General features: G+C 31.4%; 1 protein-coding gene across 1 annotated transcript; it reads right to left on the bottom strand.

Annotated features, from left to right (window-relative positions):
- Positions 1 to 977: 977 nt before the first annotated feature.
- Positions 978 to 20,117, bottom strand: Coa7 (Cytochrome c oxidase assembly factor 7). The gene is made up of 4 exons (XM_075373133.1): positions 19,905 to 20,117; positions 11,824 to 11,990; positions 7,916 to 8,026; positions 978 to 2,233 (listed from the first exon to the last, which is right to left on the bottom strand). The coding sequence occupies exons 1-4, from the start codon at positions 20,002 to 20,004 to the stop codon at positions 1,916 to 1,918; spliced, it is 696 nt and encodes a 231-aa protein (XP_075229248.1). The 5' UTR covers positions 20,005 to 20,117; the 3' UTR covers positions 978 to 1,915.
- Between the last annotated feature and the right edge of the window lie 3,454 nt (positions 20,118 to 23,571).

Here is a 23,571-nt window from a genome sequence, read left to right as displayed (position 1 = left end):
GTAAAGCGTATGGTACAGCTGAAATGCTAAAGTGTTGTTGGTTTATCAGCCGGACGGAATAACCCTTGCAGAATTTAAAGGTGATGTGACTAAGAAGCTGATTGAACTGAAGATGCTGATTGAATGCCTAAACTAAACAAACAGAAGCTGCTTGACATTTCAGATGCTATGGCGAAAAGTCCATCAACGTCAATGCGCAAGTTAACACACCAGCAAGATATTGGACCTTCTACCACACATAAAGCCATAAGAAAAGAACTGAATTTTTCCCTATAAAGTAGTTCCCTTACAATGTGTGTTCAAGAACTGAAACCTACAAATCATGCCACAAAAAAATTTTGGTTTGGTTGATTGTTTTTTTGTCAATGGTTTAAACATTTTAGTGACCAAAATTCCTCAAGTATCCACAACATTACATTTTTTTACAAATGAGGGAGGGCATATTAATTCACAAAATACACAACTGTGGTCGACAACAAACAACCTTTACACGAAGCAAAAATTGGAGTCTGGGTCAGTGTGAGTAGAACATGCATTGTGGGTCCAACTTTTTTTGAAAATACAGTTAACAGTGATCGTTATTATGCTGTTTTAACAAATTTCATTAATCAGTCAACAGAAATGAAAATCAACATGCTTGGTGATGGCACCACAGCTACTGGTCAATGACTTTTTACGAATGTCTTTGGTGAACGAAGCATTTTGAGGTGTATGTGGTCTGATCTGCATGATTCCCCGATCTGACTCTCTCAGATTACTTTCTATGGTGGACAGCGAAACAAGCAGTGAATCGCAACAGACTATGCATGATTGACGAAAACTGCAATAGTGGCACATAACAGGTTAGCAGATAACAGGATAGCTGAAAATAGATAGACCTGAAGAATTGTTAGAAAATGTCATGGCAATTTTTACGCAGTAGGTCTAGAATTGTTTTAAGATGCAAAATAAAAATAATATACTTTTTTGTTAATTTTTTTATTTATAAACAAAATATTTACAAATTTTAACAAAAAAATTATCAACTAAGTCTTTACAAAACAAAAATATAGATAAAATTTATTAATAATCTAATTAATATTTATAATTCAGGACTCTTTTGAAACAATTTCATCAGCAGAAAACACAATTTTACTGAAAATATTTGAAAAATTTATAAAAGTTTGCTGACTGAATGTTTCTAAAACCAGGAACATCATTTAAGTGCATATCTTATTTGAACTTATTAAATTATAAAGCTAAATCATTCAGTAATAAAAAATCTACAATTACATTTTTTAAGACATTCTTTAATATAAGGATTCTATATCTCAAACTCGTCAAAAAGTAAAAGGATATGAAATAAAAATTAATTCAAACATGTAAGTGATTTTTAATAGATTTCCACACATCCCCAAAGTTAATGTTGTGATTGGTAACTACATCCTGCTAGTATATTAAATAACTAAATGACCAATAGCCACTTTTTTCTACAAACCAAAAAAACAAAATTTTATAAACCTACTATCTCGTTCAATGCATGAACAATTCTTACTGTTCCTTAAAATTCAAAATTTATATTTTCTTACTTACTTTTTTCATTTTTCCAGCTAACAATATATATCATTCACACAAGTATATTTCACTAAACACTTGCATTAAAACGCATAGTAAGAGTAATAAAATTAGGATAAGGTAGTTTGTGACTGCAGGAATCTTAAGTGAACAATTATATTAAAATTGAGACGTGGTGGAAGGTAAAAATGTGGTTGGATCTGTCTCAGTTACAGAATGTTTGTTATCTCAAAACCTTACCTCAGAAGGACTTGGTTTGTCCTTGAAGGACTTGGAAGCACTTGGTCTTCAAAATTAATTATTTTCATTTTAACATATCATGCACACATTTAATCACAAACTACAACCTACATTGCTAATATTATACTGGATCAATACCCATTTGAAATTTAAGCTCTTCTTTTCGATTAATTTGATCTTGCATGTCAGTAGCAATTGCTTTATATTTATTAGAAAGTTCAATATTTTGTTCAACACCATCCCCTAACTTATACATACGGCTAAGATTAGCACATGCATACATGTTTTGTAATTCACAAGCCTTCTTTGAATAATATGCTGATTTTGTCATATCTTTTGGTATACTTTTTTCTTTATCACCACTAATATACAACACACTTAAATCAAAACAGCCCTCTCTGATATCATTGTTGCAAGCTTTCTCATAATACGCCATTCCCTAAAAAAAAAAAAAAAAATAAATTTAAAATTAACAAGACATTCGGTCATGTTTTCATTTATTTTTTTACACACAAAATGAAACTGTTACAAAATGTTATAAACATACATGATGTCTGAGCTTATTAAAGGTATCCAAAAACAATGGCCTGTATTTAAAAAAAAAAACAGTCGTAATTTCTTAAAAGTTGACTTAATTGACAGGAATATCTCTCTCAAGATTTGTTCTGTATAACCTCAGCAACATGTCATACTTGTCGGAATGTTAACAGACACAACTGTCAAATTTGGGTTCTAAAAAAACCACCATACAGTAATTGAAAATGAAAAGGACACATCAAGTCAATGTCTGTTTAAGACTGCACAAAAATGGCATCAATGGTCCATTTTTTTTTCATTGTGCCTACTGCGACAGGAAACATGTACCTTAATATGCTTGAGAACTTTCCTGTTCCTCAAATTCCTGCAGGCTTCAGTTTCCAAAAAGATAGTGCTCCACCACACTTTCATCAATTGTTACAATGTTCTTAAACATCACTTTCCTTGGAATGTTGGATCGGATGAGGGGGTCCCACTGCATGGTCACCTCGATCTCCTCTGGATTTTTTTGCTTAGGGATATATTAAAAGTTGTGTGTACCAATTAGAGATTTGGAAGATTTAAAAAGGAAAATTGTTGAAGCTGTTGGTCTAATAATGCCACACATGCTCTTACCAGCTGGCAAAAGTTAGATTATCGTCTAGACATCTGCCAAGCTACAAACGGTGTACATATTGAATTAGCCCTCATTAAAACATGTGAGTTGCTGTGTTTTTAAAAAAACATTACTTATATTAACAGTTTCTCTTATTATAAGCTGTTACTTTTGAATAACTTTGGCCTGGACACCCTATATAAATAATGTTATAGTGAAATTTCAAAATTTTAATACTTAAAAAAAATGCTTATCTTTAATTTTTTTTTCTTAAAAAAAAAATTGACTGTTACATGAAGAGATCATTTTTACAAACTTATTAAAGAACACAGAGTCCCTAAATATAACACATCAAAAGTAATTAATTACATTCTGTTAATTATTTATGCAGGGTGCAGCAGTGATGTTTTTCATAGCAAGGTAATTTACATGTAGCAAAAATAAAACGCTTTCAAAATACAACAAACACAAAACAATAATTGTTTGCAATTTATTAAATTTAATTTAAATTTTTTAAATGACCTCCTTGATATCAAATACATTAGTTTAATCGTCTCTGAAAATTGTCCATAACTCTTCTTAGCAATGCATTATTAATTTGTCTGATTTCGTAATTATTTTTTAAATCTGTAGTGGAGAAGGCTTTTTTACATATGCTTTAGACTTCGGGTAGCCCCAAAAGAAACATCTCCAAGATCAGGAAATCTAGACGGTCAATTTATATCTCTGAAATAAGAAATAAGGTGTCTCGGAATCATATCCCTCAGAACATTCATCTCTCTAAGCAGTATCTCCTGTGGCATCATCCTTTTGGTACCACATTTAACCATGAATATCATTATACTGTGTTAGGTAGCTTATAGAGTAAAGCATAAATACGCATGCGTGCGCGCATAAACACACTCACTAGTTGCCATATAAATTACTCATATAATAGTCATGTATTAAACATTCATATAATGTATAATATCATCTATTCAGTTCTACTAAAACCTTGGATATTTTTATACATCATTCTTTTCTTCTCATGATCAGTTTTTGTGTTTTTCCTACTTATTTATTTACTATAATGTTATTTGAGGTTAATATACTGTAATTTATAATGCTTCTTCAGGCCCTACATCTGCCACCATATCTTTGTAGAAACCTTGAGATGGTGGTGGGGACTTGGAAGCCTGGGAAGTCGGATATGCCGTACCAGACAATAATTTATTAATATATCCCTTCATGTAGATCTTGTAGTTTTCTGCGCAATTGATGTAGCAGGGACTTTATAAGGTGGTATACTAACTTAAGTGGTTTTCAGCAAACCATTTTCTAGCAGAAGAAACCTTCTTGCCTGTACTCAATGGAGATATGAGGGACTTTACTTGATCTGAAAAAGTTTCAACCAATTTGGGCAGTACTTTGCATTATTCACATTCTTTTTGTATGTTGTTTGAAAGAATTTGAACAAAACCAACACCAGGTTGTACAAAATTCCTCATGTTGAGGGATTTCTGTATTCCTCCAAGTGCCAGTAGAAGGACACTTTCTAGTCAGTACAAATCTTCAACATAGCTTTTTCTTCTTTTACTCGGAAAGGTGTAGAGAGTGCCGCCTTTACACCTTGCCGAATGTGAAATTTTACATTTTTCTACTTTAGCACATGCACTATCATCATGTCCCATATGGCTGCAACGCATATAAACTTGTTTTTTTATGTAACCAATTTTATTATGAAAGCAGCATCTAAGGGAATCTAAGGGAATATTATATATAGTAACACAGAGACAGAAAAGTAACCAACTTTTATATAGTTATGAACAATCAGTTTAGAAAAGATTAGAACTAGTGAGGATGTTGTTACAACAATGTCATTCTCCTTTCTCATAAGTCTCTGCACAGACATGACTGACTGCGATAATAACTCTTCTATAATTTCAGGTAACTCAACATCAGCCAAGTTACGGCAAAAGATCACTCCCTTGCTGATATTTAACGTCTCTTATGGGGCTCCTCTACTACACCATCTTTCCCTACATACTTAAGTGCTAGCAGTTTTTGGCATTGTTCTTCATTACTTATTTCAACAAGCTACTCCTAAGCTTTTTCACAGATTTCAGAGACCCACAAGCTGTTATGACGCTCTTAGTTATTAGGAAGGAAGAAACCACCTTACCTTCCTAGTTATACTTCTAAGCAAAAAACCTTATACAAGAAAATTTAACATTTAACGTAACAGTTCTATCCTTATTACTGATTAAATCTTCAGTTGACATGGTCGGTTGAGGTCTCTTTTAAACTTCTGGGTGTCTTGGTTTTTTCAAGAGAACCAATAATCATCAAAGAATTAAATGGAACTGACATTCAGTTCTCACGAGCGCCAGCGATCTAATGGAACACTCCAGCAGAGTGCACGCATACTGAAGGACTGCCACACACAACTGGGTTCATTCATCCTGGTGAACATAGGATATAGTTTGAGACTCACTAGATATAGCCATCCACATATCGGCATGATGTGATACTGAGTAAAGGTATATGTTGTAATGTGCGTAATGTTCTTGGTATGATATGTGTGTATGTTGTATTAAGTTCGGCAGCTTGATGTGTAATGAAAAGAAAAGCTCCATAGGCTAGGGCCATGGTAACACCAACCCCCACAGACTTTAAAAGATAAAGACTCCCCGTCGGAGGGCAGTTCATCAAGCCCGTGCTCCAGATGTCATTTGGGATTAATTCATACATAGTTTAAAACTAGTTTTCATTTTCATTACAAAAGCAAGGATATTTGTGTTAATAGATTTTTTATCAGGTTACAAAAAAAAATGTTACTTAAAAAATCATCCTAGAAGTATATTTTTGTAAAAAGAACATTTTAATGAACATAACAGATGATGTAATATCTTAACAAAAAGTAGTTACATTTAACATGGTTTTTATAAATATTGTGTAATGTTATTCAGAAATCATTATTGTAACATTTTGTAATCTTACTTTTCTAATGAAATTTAATTCTTTGTTTAATTTTTCTTTATCTACTAATGTGTATAACACAGCTCTGTTTACAAAGTTAAAATAAACTTAATTTTTTCTATTAGCAGGGGTGAGATTATTATTATGTATCGTAATGTAATAAAGAGTTTACAATAATTATCAGTTATTAATATTCATATTTATATTAATATCAAAAACATTAATTTTTTTTCTTACTACATGTTTCAGCAGTAAAAATTCAACCTCTATTATAAATATTTTATTTACATGATTTATGCTTTTATTTATAATAACTATAAATATTTAATATTAAACAAAATAATATATTTTAATTAATAATTTTTTTATTTTTAAATTTTAATCAATATTAATAATAAATATTAATATTTTCATCATATGAATTTTCTTTTATATGAAAAACGCTTTCACGTTATCATCGCTTGGATCAAACAAGTGATCTGCAAAAGTTTAAAAAAAACAAAACTAAAAACTAAAGCTAGATTAAAATTAAAGTATAAAAACCTAAAAGCTTAAAAACTAATATCACTAAAAACTTACAACTAATATCACATCCAAGGGAAAAATAAAAAGCTAGGGAAAAAACTTTAAAGCTAACATCACAGAAAAGATATCATTAAAAATGAAAACTAATATCACATAAATCTTACAACCAATATCATAGTCAGAATCTAACAGTAAAATAAATTTATTGAAAATGAAAAACTAAAAACATAAAAAATTTAACAAAATCTGTAATGGGAGTAGAGGCCCTTCACAGATAACAAAGATTAACGTTCTAAATACAACTAATCTACAAACACTAAAACTAGGTAAATCTTACATTTTGTTAAACATATTTATACTCTGTAGAAAAAAAATAAAAGTACCTGATCTACCGCTTGCTTGTCATTGCCTAGGATACAAGGTTTTGTTTACTTGGCATTTTTCCTGCCACCACCCCATTCGGTTGCCCTAAAGAATAAGACCAAATGTCTTGCCATAAACGGCTACTGAGCCTCGAAACATCTTAGCAACCAGTGTCCTAACTAGCTCCTAAAGCTAACCTAAAAGCGTGAGTGGAATAGTGAACTACTAAAACATAGATGACTATCAATAATTAAATTTATCTTGTCAAAGACAGCAATTCAGACAGGAGAGGCATACCATGCCCCGAGATCCTGTATAAATCTATACAAGGATCTTCCCTTAGTCGTGGCGGGCCATTCTGCTGTCATGCTTCCATCGTAAGGCTGTAAAGCCTCCTCCGCAGGCGGAGTTGAGCAACTGTTCAAAATTTAGAACCCATGCATTGAGATCACCATTCCACTCTAGTACAGACCCGACTAGAAACCACATCCCAAATAGTTCAGCATCCCTGCCTCTTCGCATCGCAATTTCCACATGGCTGCCCAAACTTTCACCATTAAATCAATTGGGAGTGCCTTTTCCAATACAGTGGTAGCCTCCTCATAGGAAGTTGTTTTCAAAACACCAGTGCATACAATTAAGGGTCTGTGCTGAGTTGATTAATTTTATATATCATCTTCGTGCGGCTGGAAAGGATAGTTTCTGCTTCCAAAAGATTCTGAGAATTGCCTTCTCTTCTTTAAAAGTTGGGCAATCCTGGGAGCAAGCTGTATGTGATCCACTGCAGTTCACACATTTCTCGTTTTCCTGGCAGTTAGTGTCATTGTGGCCATCCTTAGCACACAGAGTACAGATCTCTGTTTAAAATAAATTCTTATTTTGTACAATTTTTTTTTTAATTCTAAATTTGTTTTATACGGTTATTTCATTTTAATTTTCAGTACTGGTTATTAGTAACTATTTTTAGGTTTTTTTTGTGAATTCCATTAAAATCTCTGTGTTGTATAAATTACAATGGGGGCAACATAATGTTTGTAGAAAAACAAAATAACTTTCTTGATTTTTCACTGATGAAAATTAAATAAATTTATTATTATGTGCCACCCATTTTCCCCTTGTTGTTATGTATCTGGATAAACATACCTGTGTATAATCTCTAACTCTTTCATCTTCTGAATTCATATGAAGGAGACCAGCTCGGTAACATGAAGGAAAATAGCCTAATTCACAACCTCTCTTAAAATATTTCATGGCCTGAAATTTCAAACAAAAGAAATTTTTTTTAAATTATTTACTCCCATACAAATATCTTTTCAGAAAAAAATACAATTCTTTATTTTTAATAAAATAATTTATTTTTGTAATTCAGTTAGCATTTTCAGTAATATCAACAATAATATTTGAGCATATTCTTTTTTTATAATGAACTGCTTAAACGACTGTCATTTAGGTTATTTCACTAACCCAGTAGGTTGTGATAAATTAAATAGCATAATCTTTGAGCATGTGTAAGACATAAAGGGGAACAAATGCATCATGGAAAACAGTCATCTCTGAAGTTTGTTAATTTGTTATATGGTACATAACAAATTAATCAGTGAACCATTTCATATTTGCTATGTATACATTCATAGAGTACAAAATACATAGAGTACATTCATATAGTGCAAGTACGGAGATCATTTTGGTTACACTTTCAGACTGCTCGGCATGATTTTATCCCATTAAAGAAAGAATACCATATAAAAGTGAGTTAAACAATCTGATGCTATTGGGAAGAATAATAATAATAATTTCTTTTTGGTACCAAATGCAGGTCATATTCCAGGAAACAGGCAATGGCAGACTCCACTTGCTCTGTCCAGCAACAGTTTCTTGGGGGAAGTCTTTTCTATATTTTGGAAATTGAACTTCAAATGCATCTATAAAAAATTACGATCATACAGAAATTGAAACCAAATGATAATCTTATTCATCTACAGTTTAGTAATACAATTTTAGATATTTCAAATAATCAAAATGTTTTGAAAAGACTTGTCATGTGTGATGAAACTTATTTTCATAAATCAGGTTACGTCAAAAAACAAAGCTGTTGCTACTGAAATGAAAAACAACCTAAATATATATTGCAAATTCATTGCGTAACACTAAGTTAAAGTTTGGTGTGTGATATCAGTTTTTGGAACAATCTAATCCTAATTTTTTGGTTTTGAAATATCAATTGGACAGTCGAAATATCAATTCGGATCTAACAGCACCAAAATTTTTCTTTGGAGATACTTTAAGTCAAAAGTTTATGCTATCAAACCATGAAATTTCAGCAGCTAATGGAATACATTATTGTTAAGGTAAGGAAAATAAATGTTAATTTACAGGAGCATGTCACGTCATGGCTGTTTGTCCCTCCAGAATGAATGCAATTTTATATTATGGTACTATTTTCATTTTTCATGTGATCTACTGTTTCTCTAATAGGTTTTAAAAATTATCACATTATATGTCAATTATAAGGTTATAAAAATTATTACATAATTTAATATATAAATCACTTAGGTTTTACTTTACTGTATATGTAGAAAACAAACAGATGGCTAAACATTTTTAATATAAAACTCATGTCCCAATCAACATTGGAAGAATTCATAGACAACATTTTACCTCAAAAATAATGGTAACACAAAAAAAATGTATGTTGTATATCAATTTCTTTTTCTGGCTTTATTTAACTAATAATTCCTTGCATGTAAAAGTATCATGTGCATACAAACACGCGTGCACACAAAGTATTTATAATGTGATGAATCCATTCTTCCTGGGTATGGTATGGTACATTATCTACTATAATATCCAGATATGATTTCTTCCAGAAATAAAAGAGAAAATGTTTAAGAAAAATTATTACATTTTGCCGATAACAATTCATTCATTCACCATAATATAAATTATAAATAAAACACTACAAAAACCTAATTATGGATCATTTTACACAGTACAATTGCTGCTTTAAGATAAAAAAAAGCTGCTTGAGGCATATTGATGTTCTAGATACTGGCAACTTTATAAGTATGGAACCTCAGTGTGTTAACAGGAATTCAAAATTGTTCCCTGTTCTGCACCAACAGTTTATGAGTGGTACAAATGGTTTCAAGAAGGCTGTGAATATCACAAAAGAGTTGGGCTAACTAACACATTAACAACTGATGAAAATATTTACAAAATAAAGAATATTGTGATCAATAATGGTCAAAACACTATTAGAGAATTTCCAAGAAGAGAAGTTCTCTATTAGAGAACTGGTGGGAATGGCTTGTGTGAAAAAATGTTTTACTGGCATTTTTGATATGAAACGTGCAGCAGAACAATTTATTCCAAAACTACTGAATTTTCAACAAAAGCAACATTCCAGAACAATTTTTAACTGACATTGCTGATAACTCAGAATTATTTATATATATCATAACAATCATCCTAATGGAAGTTTCTCAAAGAACCAAGACCAAAAATCACACAAGTTCAATCAAATTTTAAGGTTTTCCTTGTTTTTTTTTTCCAGTGTTGACATTCATTATGAATTCTTACTAGGTTATACAATCAACATTACTACACATCTTTATTCACAGTTTACATAAGATAATCCAAAGAAAACAAATAAGCACAAAAAATTCTTGGATTTGCACCATGATTAAGCTCTTGTTCACACTTCAGTATTAATTTTTGATTATTCGGCCAAAATGTCATAGCCTTCCATATTCTCCATCAGTTATCTCCTGCTAGTTTTCTTCTATAAACTGATAATAAAGATTTTTTTTTTGTTCTTTAAAGGAGAAAAATTTGTGACAATAGATAACAAAGAAAAATGTTAAGTGAACTAAATCAAAAAAATTATTTTCACAAATCTTTGAGCACTGTAAGAAATGCTGGCATAAGTATGTTGCATCTCTGGAGGACTACTTTGAAACCAATATAGAAGAATAATAGAGAGAATAGAATAAAATATAAAAAATAGGAATAATGTTGCATAGTACAAATAGATTTTAATGTAAGGAAACTAGGTAGTTTGTAAAAAATGCAAGCAGCAACATCCACATGCAAATTTTTCACATACTAATTTAATACGTCATACCCACTATCATCAATCAGTCTTCAACCACCTAAAAATTTGTAAAAAAAAAAATCAATACGTTTATGAATTTTAAACCTTCCAAACGTACTCAAAAATAAATTTTTATTTTATTACAATAAAATCACATAATAAAAAATAAGGGATTATTTGCTTGTTCATGTTGAAAATGAACAATTTATTATTTATAATAATCAATAAGTCAATAACTTTGACTTTAAAGAACCAGTCAACTTTGTTAAAGAAATTGAGGTCCAAAAAAAAACAAATGTTAAAAAAATATCACAATAACTAAGGTTGGACAAGGAAAACAATAAAAAAGTATATCAAAATGATCCTACATGCATTTACAATGAATAGTTTCCATGAAGTTAACTTTGAGTATCTTAAGATCAACAGTCACAAAGAGAACAGACATCTGGCAAAAGGACACCACATAAGAAAGGAAACTAAGAAGTAAGAGATAGGTAAATGGAATAACATATTTTATCGTTATAAGGATGAAACCAGAATAAATGATTTTGTATTTTAGTTTGTAGTAAAAAAAAAAACTAGAAATATAAACAAAACTATTATGTGAAAATTATTTAACATTAACATCAAATCAAATTCAGAATATCAAAATTTCAAATAGACTACTAAAAAAAATGTATTTGCAGATACAGAATGTTTTCCTAAACTCAGAAAAACAAAGAAATACAAAAGAGGAGGACCTTAAATAATTTAATATCTCTATTAAGAGAACCGAAACTTCTAGTTAGTAATATTCAATCCATAACATATTATTCTTACATTTTTAAATTTACATATTTAAAAAATAAAATAAAACCTTAATTAATAATTCTAATAAAATTAACAAATAAAATAACACAATTATAAATACAGATAACAATACTTAGATATAAATCATTAAGCTACGCTCTCTTCTTACCACATTATCATTATAACCTTCAAGCCCTTTCCCTTGCATATAATAGGCGCCTGCTTTAAAACAACTGTGACCAAAATTATTTTCATCGCAGTTATTTTTATATATAGTTAAAGCTTTTTTAAAATTTTGTGATATGGCTTCAAAATAATCTCCAAGTAAATGACATACTGAAAAAAAATAATTTAGAATATTAGCAGTTTAGATTTAAAATAATACTAATCTTTGGATATATTTCTAAGTTGCTATTGAAAAGCGTGTAACTGATAAGTTTTCTAGATTACAATTATTTATCTACTTGTTTTTTTTCAATGTTAAGTACTAAAAGAAAATTCTATTCCAGAATTAAAAAGAAGCTAGATTATTAATAATATATTAATTGTTAACTATTAACAATTATTATATATTAACGATTAAACAATGCCATCTTTGAAGAAACAACAAAAAAAATCAAATTAACTAATAATTTAAAAGAACTTACATCCCAACTGAAAGAAATAGCTGAAAAACTAGCCCCTATAAACCCAAGAAAAAAACACCAATGGTGGAATGAAGAATGTGACAAAGCAGTCAAAGACCGACACCGGGCTTGGATCAACCACCAAACCCAGAAAACTGAAGAATCTAACCATGAATTCACCAAACAAAGGAAAATAACTCAGAAAATTATAAGAGGAACCAAACGACAAGCCCAAAAAAACTTGATTCAGCAAATAGAAGAAAGTTCCAAGAAAACTAATTTCCGAGACTATTATAAAATTTTTGGTCAGGCTCTTCAAAGATATGAACCACCCACCCTTATGCTGAGAGGAAAAAAAGGAAATATGGCCCACACCAATAAAGAAAATGCTGAAATTTTGGCAGAAACCTTCAATAGACTCCTCAACTGTGACGACCCCCCAGAGCTTTTTGAGATTGACACTGAAACTCCAGTTAAAACTTCACCAGTAAATATCAACCTGCCAACAATTCAAGAAGTTCTCGCAGCCTTAAATGAAATAAAAAACTACAAAGCAAGCGGAGAAGACCAGCTTTTCGCAGAACTCTGGAAACACTCATCAGTTTATTCAGTCAAAACTTCCCTACATCTATGCCTCGTGAAAATATGGAACGAAGAAAAACTTCCAGAACACTGGACCACAGCCCTCATCCATCCATTACATAAAAAAGGGGATAAAACTAATCCGGAAAACTACAGAGGCATATCTCTCCTGGATTGCACATACAAAATCCTGTCGAGAATCATATACAACTGATGCAAAGACCAACTTGAACTGGAACTTGGGGAATACCAAGGGGGATTTAGGCCATGGAGAGGTTGCCCGGAGCAAATAATATCCCTAAAACTTATGATGGACTTATATAAAAGACGGAAAAAACAACTAATAATCACCTTCGTCGACTTTAAAAGGGCCTATGATTGTATACACCGACCATCCATGCTGAATATTCTGAGAAACCTGGGCCTTCACCCTAAACTCGTAAACATGATAAAATTAACTTTAACCAATACCCAGTCCAGAGTGAAATTCAGAGGTGAACTCTCTCAACCCTTCTACATAAAAACTGGATTGAGGCAAGGAGACGGCCTCTCACCACTCAGTTTTAACTGCGCCCTCGAATTTGTCATGAGAAAATGGTATGAAATAAATCCCAAAAATATAAAAATGGGTACTAAGAAAAACTCCATCACACTAAATTGCCTAGGATTTGCAGATGACCTCGCTCTTTTAGCAAATAATATTCAAGAAGCCAAAACACAAATCATGAGCCTTCAAAACCTAGCACAAAAGATAGGGCTTCAAAAACTGATAGGGCTTTCGAAAAAACTGAACTAATGGCCATAGATTCTCTGGTAATAGAGCACATTACAGTAAACAATCAGAAAATTAAAATAGTAAAACAATTTAAATATCTAGGGGAAATAATAACTTATAATTTAAATGAAAAAGTGACATGGCAAAACAGGGCAAATAAAATGATTAAATCCCAAAAATTAACTTGGTCAACATATAACAAAAAATGCCTTTCTGCTAAAACAAAACTTAAACATTATAAAACTGTAGTACAGCCAGAAGTCACCTACGGAAGCGAGACCCTTTTCAAAATCACTCAGAAAAACCGAATTGAAAAAATTCTGAAAATAGAGAGGAGAATTGTCAGAACATGTATCAATAAAAAACACCAAAAAGAAGGCCAGTGGCGGATTGTGCCAAATGAGGTGGTGTATCGAGAAATAGAGCCTGTTACTGATACTATGCGGAAAAAAAGAATCTCTTTCTTCGGTCATCTCATAAGGACACCGGAAACAAGACTGTCAAGAAATATCATTGAAAAGCTCTGGTTCCAAAAGCTAGAAGTAGGATGGATCAAAGAAATTAGAGAAGATATGAAAGAATTGGGAATTTCCCTGACTGACCTACAGAATAAAACTGGAAAAATTACAAAGCTAAAAGATAAAAGCATTAGATTTAAACAAAAGACAGACAAACGACAAAATACAACGAAGAGGGTGTTTACGGATGAAGAAAAGAAAGCAAGATCTGAACGGATGAAGAAATACTGGGCAGCTCGAAAGAGTAAAATAACACGCTTTTCTCAGAAAAGATCTAACTAAAATTGACTTAAGTGGTCCCATGTTGGACGTAAAAGCATAATAATAATAATATTAACGATTAATATAATTAATATGTTAAATACTACTTATTTATACAATAAAATTTTTACAATACAAAATTAGTTACACAGGAAAATATCCCCCTTCATAGTGAGTTTGTGTAGTTCAAAACATATCTTCAATCATACAAAATGAAAAATAAACATGTGTATGTAATCTCTAACAGTTTACGCACACTGTCTAATGCTGGAAAATATGTTGTTTTAAAACAACTAATGATATATAGTAGTAAATAGTGACTTTTACTTTTTTTTAATCAATTACCCATCAACTATTATCTATCACACATGTATATAAAAAAATAATGGTTTCTGCAAGTCTGTTACTCATTCATGCAAAAACTATTCAACTGACTGTGCCAAAATTTGACATGAACATAGTTTTTATACCTGGAAAGAAAAAAGGACTATTGCTTTTACAAAATATTTCACCGTTTCAAGATGACAGCTGTAACAACTGTAATTACTTGTGGTAACAACCAGACTGATTATGTTCCTTGTTGGAATTCAAATCAAATTCAGAAATCACTTGCAATATTAGAAATTAAATTTTCTACAAAAAAATTACCTCCTCTATGAATCATGAGACCTTGCCATTGGTGAGGGGGCTTGAGTGCTCAGGGATACAGAGTAGCTGGACCGAAGGTGCAACCATATCGGAGAGGTATCTGTTGAGAGCCAGACTAAGGAATGATTCCTGAAAGAGGGCAGCAGCTCTTTCAGTAGTTGTTAGGGGCATGAGTCAGAATGACTTAAACGGCCATATCAACATCACTCAGTCCTCTGAGTACTGCTAAGCTGAAAGCAATGGAAAACTACAGCTGCTTTTTTTCCAAGAAAATGTGGCTCTCTGCATTTTCATATAGCAATGATGGAGGCACCTTCCTTGGTAAAATATTCCGGAGGTAAACTAGTCCCCCGTTAGGATCTCCGGGTGGGGACTACTAAGGAAGGGGTCACCAGAAAATTAAAAAATAACATTCTACGAGTCGGAGCATGGAATGTTAGAAGTTTAAAAAAGGTTGGTAGGCTAGAAAATTTAAAAAGGGAAATGGATAGGATAAATGTGGATGTAGTAGGAATTAGTGAGGTTCGGTGGGAAGAAGAAGGCGACTTTTGGTCAGGTGATTTTAGAATAATTAACTCAGCTTCAAATAATGGGCAGGCAGGAGTAGGTTTCATAATGAACAAGAAGATAGGGAAGAGAGTAGAGTATTTCAAAACGCATAGCAATAGAATCATTGTAATAAGAATAAAATCAAAACCTAAACCGACAACGATTGTTAACGTCTATATGCCTACAAGCGCCCATGATGATGATGAGGTAGAGTGTGTATACGAAGAGATTGATGAAGCAATTAAACACATAAAAGGAGATGAAAATTTAATAATAGTTGGAGATTGGAATGCAAGCATTGGAAAAGGCAAGGAAGGAAATATAATGGGTGTATACGGGCTGGGCAAAAGGAATGAAAGAGGGGACCGACTTATAGAATTTTGCACAAAGTATAATTTAGTAACTGCCAACACCCAATTTAAAAATCATAATAGAAGAATATACGCTTGGAAAAAGCCAGGCGATACTGCAAGGTATCAGATAGATTATATCATGGTTAAGCAAAGATTTAGAAATCAACTCGTTGACTGCAAAACTTACCCTGGAGCAGCCATTGATAGCGACCATAATTTGGTGATAATGAAATGCAGATTGGGGTTTAAAAACCTGAAGAAAAGGTGTCAGATGAATCGGTGGAATTTAGAGAAGCTTGAGGAAGAGGAGATAAAGAAGATTTTTGAAGAGGACATTGCAAGAGGTCTGAGTAAAAAAGATAAGGTAGAAAATGTAGAAGAAGAATGGGAGAATGTTAAAAAGGAAATTCTTAAATCAGCAGAAGCAAACTTAGGCAGAATAAAGAGAACTGGTAGAAAACCTTGGGTTTCAGACGATATATTGCAGCTGATGGATGAACGTAGAAAATATAAGAATGCTAGTGATGAAGAAAGTAAAAGGAACTATCAGCAATTAAGAAATGCTATAAACAGGAAGTGCAAACTGGCGAAAGAAGAGTGGATTAAAGAAAAGTGTTCAGAAGTGGAAAGAGAAATGAACATTGGTAAAATAGACGGAGCATACAGGAAAGTTAAGGAAAATTTTAGGGTACATAAATTAAAATTTAATAATGTGTTAAACAAAGATGGTACACCAATATATAATACAAAAGGTAAAGTCGATAGATGGGTGGAATATATTGAAGAGTTATATGGAGGAAATGAATTAGAAAATGGTGTTATATAGGAAGAAGAGGAAGTTGAGGAGGAGGAAATGGGAGAATCAATACTGAGATCTGAATTTAAGAGAGCATTAAAAGATTTAAATGGCAGAAAGGCTCCTGGAATAGACGGAATACCTGTAGAATTTCTGCACAGTGCAGGTGAGGAAGCGATTTATAGATTATACAAATTGGTGTGCAATATTTATGAAAAAGGGGAATTTCCGTCAGACTTCGAAAAAAGTGTGTTATAGTCATGATACCAAAGAAAGCAGGGGCAGATAAATGTGAAGAATACAGAACAATTAGTTTAACTAGTCATGCATAAAAAATCTTAACTAGAATTCTATACAGAAGAATTGAGAGGAGAGTGGAAGAAGTGTTAGGAGAAGACCAATTTGGTTTCAGGAAAAGTATAGGGTCAAGGGAAGCAATTTTAGGCCTCAGATTAATAGTAGAAGGAAGATTAAAGAAAAACAAACGAACATACTTGACATTTATAGACCTAGAAAAGGCATTCGATAACGTAGACTGAAATAAAATGTTCAGCATTTTAAAAAAATTAGGGTTCAAATACAGAGATAGAAGAACAATTGCTAACATGTACAGGAACCAAACAGCAACAATAACAATTGAAGAACATAAGAAAGAAGCCGTAATAAGAAAGGGAGTCCGACAAGGATGTTCCCTATCTCCGTACGTTTTAATCTTTACATGGAACTAGCAGTTAATGATGTTAAAGAACAATTTAGATTCGGAGTAACAGTACAAGGTGAAAAGATAAAGATGCTACGATTTGCTGATGATATAGTAATTCTAGCCAAGAGTAAAAAGGATTTAGAAGAAACAATGAACGGCATAGATGAAGTCCTACGCAAAAACTATCGCATGAAAATAAACAAGAACAAAACAAAAGTAATGAAATGTAGTAGAAATAACAAAGATGGACCGCTGAATGTGAAAATAGGAGGAGAAAAGATTATGGAGGTAGAAGAATTTTGTTATTTGGGAAGTAAAATTACTAAAGATGGACGAAGCAGGAGCGATATAAAATGCCGAATAGCACAAGCTAAACGAGCCTTCAGTAAGAAATATAATTTGTTTACATCAAAAATGAATTTAAATGTCAGGAAAAGATTTTTGAAAGTGTATGTTTGGAGTGTCGCTTTATATGGAAGTGAAACTTGGACAATCGGAGTATCTGAGAAGAAAAGATTAGAAGCTTTTGAAATGTGGTGCTATAGGAGAATGTTAAAAATCGGATGGGTGGATAAAGTGACAAATGAAGAGGTATTGCGGCAAATAGATGAAGAAAGTAGCATTTGGAAAAATATAGTTAAAAGAAGAGACAGACTTATAGGCCACATACTAAGGCATCCTGGAATAGTCGCTTTAATATTGGAAGGACAGGTAGAAGGGAAAAATTGTGTAGGCAGGCCACGTTTGGAGTATGTAAAACAAATTGTTGGGGATGTAGGATGTAGAGGGTATACTGAAATGAAACGACTAGCACTAGATAGGGAATCTTGGAGAGCTGCATCAAACCAGTCAAATGAAGACAAAAAAAAAAATTCTGCCTTTTTTTTTTTATCTGTTTAGATTATCAAGAAAAGTATCTTTAAATGTACAGCATTGTACAAGTACATTCCTTTAGATTTGCCCTTCACTTTCAGCCCCTCCAGTTTCCACTAAAAGTTGCTTTTTTTATTACAATAAATACTCACAAGGGTAGACACTTCTAATAGGTAGTTTCCACTTGTAAATAACTTTGGCCATCTTCTTGTGACGTTTGTCAGATAATAGATTAAAAATACTATATTAGTCATATGAAGGACGGGTAACCAACTATAACTACTATTTTTAAAGTTGAGTCGACTTCTGAAATCTTCATTCTTCAGATCACTCAAAGTTTTGAGTCCCAGGCTGACCAAAGTGTTGCTCTAAAGAAATTATTACACAATGAGGATTTTATAAATTCAAAATGTTTTAATAGTTCTTTATGAATAATAAATACAGTGGGGGCCCAAGGGACAGATTCCCCTAACTAGAAGTGCGAGGGCCCTTATTGGCCAGTGTTTTATAAGTGAATATGGGTAATGAACAACATAACAGCATTCTAAAAGTATTAGTTCCAACAGACTAAATTTAAATGGGTAGTACAATTAGTTTTAAAGGTAAATATAACCCCCGTATCTATACATCATGTCTGTTCTATTCTCCTATATTACCAGATAAAATTTCAAGAACCTTAAAACTCTCATACCCTTTTTAATTCATCTACAATTTTAACACTTTCCTAGGCTTCCTTTTTTTCAGATTTTACTGATCCTTCTATCATTGTTTTAATTAATCCTTCTTTCACATTATATCATGGCAAGTTAACTTTCTTTCTCTTAATAATTCTGATTAAACTTATATTCTTGTTCAATCATAAATGTACAATTCCAAAAACTAATGATACCTAAACAATTAGCATGCTAAAATATTATTGATAATTATATAAACATATTTTCATGAAAGAACTACATAATTATTTCATAAATTAATTACTTAATCTAAATAAATAGTCAACGAAATTTTTCAGTATTACTGTTTTTAATGAAAATACAATGTATTTACAAATTTACAAAATTTGAAACAAAATGTATTTTTTCAGAAGTTTTTTAATTTCGATATTTTTCAACAAAAATACAACTTTAATCATATTACATTGTGTATTGCAAAACTGAGTTGCTTTTATAGATATTTTTGACATTGTAGCTCGAAGAAAGTTTTTTGTTTCATTCTATACAAATCACGGATTTTCCGAACAGTTCCAGGAATTGAGATATAATTAGTTGGATAAATAAATCATCCACATTCTTTAATAATGAAAATAAAAGTTATGATTATTAGCTTTAAGAGATAATTTTTTGGTACAATATTAGTGGCACTATTACTGCCTGGAATATATTATTCATCAAGCAAAGTTAAAAGATTTAGGGCAGATTCCAAAGACTACTAAATTAAAAAATATATGCATCTTTACGTTAGATTAAACCAAATAAGTCAAACTACGATTCTCGTAGGTATCAAAGGCGATCTTTGCAATAATTAAATCCTAATTAGAATGAAATTAACCGCAAAGAACGAACATACCTTCCGGTTTCTTTTCGTGAAAACATCCAAAACGATACTCAATAGCCAAATTTTCAAGAAACTCTTTAACATCTTCTTCTTTTTTAAAATTATAAGCCATTATAATATATTAAGAGAATATCTTTAAATCATTAATTAAATACGTTATTCCAAACCCACCCATAACCTAACTACATCACACATGTATAGCAAGATGAGATTCGCAGGTTGTAGATTGCGCATAACTGAGTTAATAACAGCTGGTCCCTTTCAATAATAAAAATTGAATTCAACAAAGTATTTTTTTATACACTTAAGAAGTGCTAATTCATTTTTTAAATAAAGTGTTTTCAATATTAAATTAAAAATATATTAAAAAAAATAACAGGCAATAATTAAATTAATATTAATAAAGTTATGAATAATGTAACAGTTTAGATCTGGTAAAGACTTTTATTATTTATAATTATTTTATTTTATTAAAAAAAGGTCAAATTCATACAGATATGAGCATAATGATGTTAAGAGATTAGTATTCATCCATTATCACTGTTTCTGTAAAGAAAAGTTTGATTCTATCATTGGAAAAGATTCTCTTGCATTTTTAAATTGAAATGAAAAGTGTTTTGTTTTAGAGGCCAAAAATGTGAAAGTTGAATGGTTAAATATTAAATGGTTGTATAATATAAATCAACTTTTAATTAGAGTAACAAACTTAAAAGAATACTAAAAGTGTAACTAAAATTAGGGTAATAAAACTAAAAGTATGAAGAGGGTGCACCATTCAGACCCTTTTTCTAATAAAGGCTGCAAGTTTACCTAAATTTATCACAAATCAAAATGACAGAACTTAATGAATTTAACTCTTCAGTGGGATTGACAATAGTAAAGTACATTAACAATAAACTATGCTTGTTTTGTAAAAATATTTACATTTTTTATTTAAGTTCTTGTTTTTCTAGACTGTGTAAAAATTAATATTGTCATATTTTTTCTAAACATTTACGATACATTACTGCATTTCATGAATACATTATGAATTACATATTGTCAGAAATAAATAAGGTTGACACAGTTGATCTAACTGAGTGAATTATACAACAAAAATATTTTGTTAATGTACTTATTGTATCTTGTACTTTTGTAGAAATTTACTTTTTTTAGTGATGAACAGTAATGATGTAAACCAATATTTTCAAAGTTTTGTAAAAATATTAATATTTTATAATATATAAAATATATATATATATATATATTTATTATATATATTTTTTTAATATTTTATTGAATATTTTATTTTTAATTTTTAAAATGCACTTCAAATTTTTATCATTTCTTTTTTATATACATTACTAAATTTTTTATATTGTTTTCTTGTAAAAAATGAACTGATTTTAACATTTGTAATGAATTACACAAGAAAATATTATTTTCTGTATGGTTATTGGTAGATATGTAAAAATATAATCTGACCAGCACTGTGAAGAGAAAAATAAAAAATTATAAGGTTCATTTGGCTTACACTTAAATGAACTATAATACTTTTTTCTTTTACTTATATTCATGCAATGCATAGAACTGCAAGAAATATGTTCTACGTAACACATTAACAGGGATTAATAACTATTTAAATATGACAACAAATTACTTTGGTGAATACATTTTCATCAAATTAATATTTTTAAAAAGTAATAATAATACATTTATGTTACTCTAATCATGGTTTGAGAAAAATTTCATAGTGTAAAAATTGAATAAAATAAATTATCTAACATTTTACTGTAACATAATCAACATTCAGCCTTTGATAGATAGCATTTTATTTATTATTTTATAAAAGTATTTTTATTTAAACTAAATGTATTATTAATAATTTATTCTTCTATAATATTTTTTGACTAGAGCCATTCATTAATAATTCAATTAAAAAGAAAATCAGTTAACACAGAATAATGATAAAAATATTTTTATACAATATAAGAGTATGTATGTAGTCCTAAAATCAAATGATAATAGGTGGCCAAAATGAAAGAAACAACATTAAGCCCTGAAAATTACACTGTCATTCCTAAGAAAGAATTCCATACCAGGCCTACTAGAACAAATACATTGTATAAATACCAAACGGTATCTATTACCTTGAATTATGCAAGCAGATATGATTTTTATGTACAGCAGAGTTAAGGGCAATAAAGCTGCACAGTTCTATCAGATTTCCATATAGACAACTAAATTGTAAAATTTTTGGTGCACTATTAATTAAACATAGGAATGTAGAAATGAAATTTTGTAACATATGTAAAATGCTATGCCTGACAAAACAACTCCCTCAGAATCGAAAAAGACTGTCAGTATAACCTTTCAAACAAGGGGGGGATGTTTTCACTTTTTTGGCTGCATTGAATTTTTGTGTCTCCACTCATCTGATGCTCGTTTAGTCTTCAGAGTGTAATGAAGCACCCAGGCTTTCATCCCCTGAGAAGATTTGTTTCACAAAACTGTGGATCAGTTCTGGAATAATGTTGAAGAAAAGAAAGAGCAGATGCAAAACATTGATGTTTGTTGTTGTGGGATAACAGATATGGCACCCATTGTACACACATCTTATGGTAACTAAGCTGATTGTGAATAAACACAAACACACTACCATAACTGATGTTGAGTTCACTTGCAATCTGTCTAATTTTAATGCGCCGGTTACTCAAGATCATTTCATTAATGCGTTCTGCGTTGTGTTAGGAGTTGAAGGACGCTCAGTGCGCAGTCGTCACTCACATTTATTTTTCCGTTTCTGAACATCTGGCACCATTTTGTAATCACGGCATGTGACACTGCATTTTCACCACATACCTCAACAATTGTAATTTTTTACTCACAAAAATTGACTACTGAATCCACTTTTATACTAGACAAAACCTCTAGAATACTAGACAAAACCTCTAGAAAACACACCATATTGACACATGTACTGAATGTGGTATAGAATTGCTGCTGGGGGAGGGTGAAGCACTGATCTATGAGGGTTATTTTTTTTCAAGGTTCGATCGGTCATGAAATTCAAACCACAGTGAAAATAAAAATTTTTTATTTCTAACAAATACTTACATAGTTACACTATTTCTCTACATAGTCGCCACTCTGATTTAGACATTTGTCGTAGTGTGGTACCAACTTTCCAATACCTTCATCATAAAACGGAGACGCCTGTTTCTAACATTACAGCCATGTTTCTATGCTGGTCTGCAGCTCTATGTCTGTGCCAAAATGTTTTTCTCCTAGCCAGCACTTCATGTGAGCAAAGAGGTGAAAATCGGATGGAGCCAAGTCCGGGCTGTATGGTGGGTGATCAAACACTTCCCAACGAAACGCTGCAGGAGGTTCTTTGTTACATTGTCATGGAGAAAGACAATGCCTTGTCTCCTGAGTCCCAAGTCCCCTGAAGTCTCTCGCCCACAATGGTGTAGAGAGCTGACCTAGAAATTTCAGGAAACAAATCACTCAATACAGAAATTGTGAACCGACGATTTTCTCGATTTGCCTCATCCACTCGCTCAACAAGATCATCGGTTGACACTCGCTTCCTTCCCTGACCACCTGCATCATGAACATCTGTACGTCCTGCACCATTGTCGCACTTTGCTGTTACTCATTGAAGTTTCACCGTACACATTACTTATTCGTTGATGAA

Source organism: Lycorma delicatula, chromosome 8, assembly GCF_047948215.1.
Source record: "Lycorma delicatula isolate Av1 chromosome 8, ASM4794821v1, whole genome shotgun sequence".
Lineage (NCBI taxonomy): Eukaryota > Metazoa > Arthropoda > Insecta > Hemiptera > Fulgoridae > Lycorma > Lycorma delicatula.
This window is presented reverse-complemented; position numbering and strand designations above follow the sequence as displayed.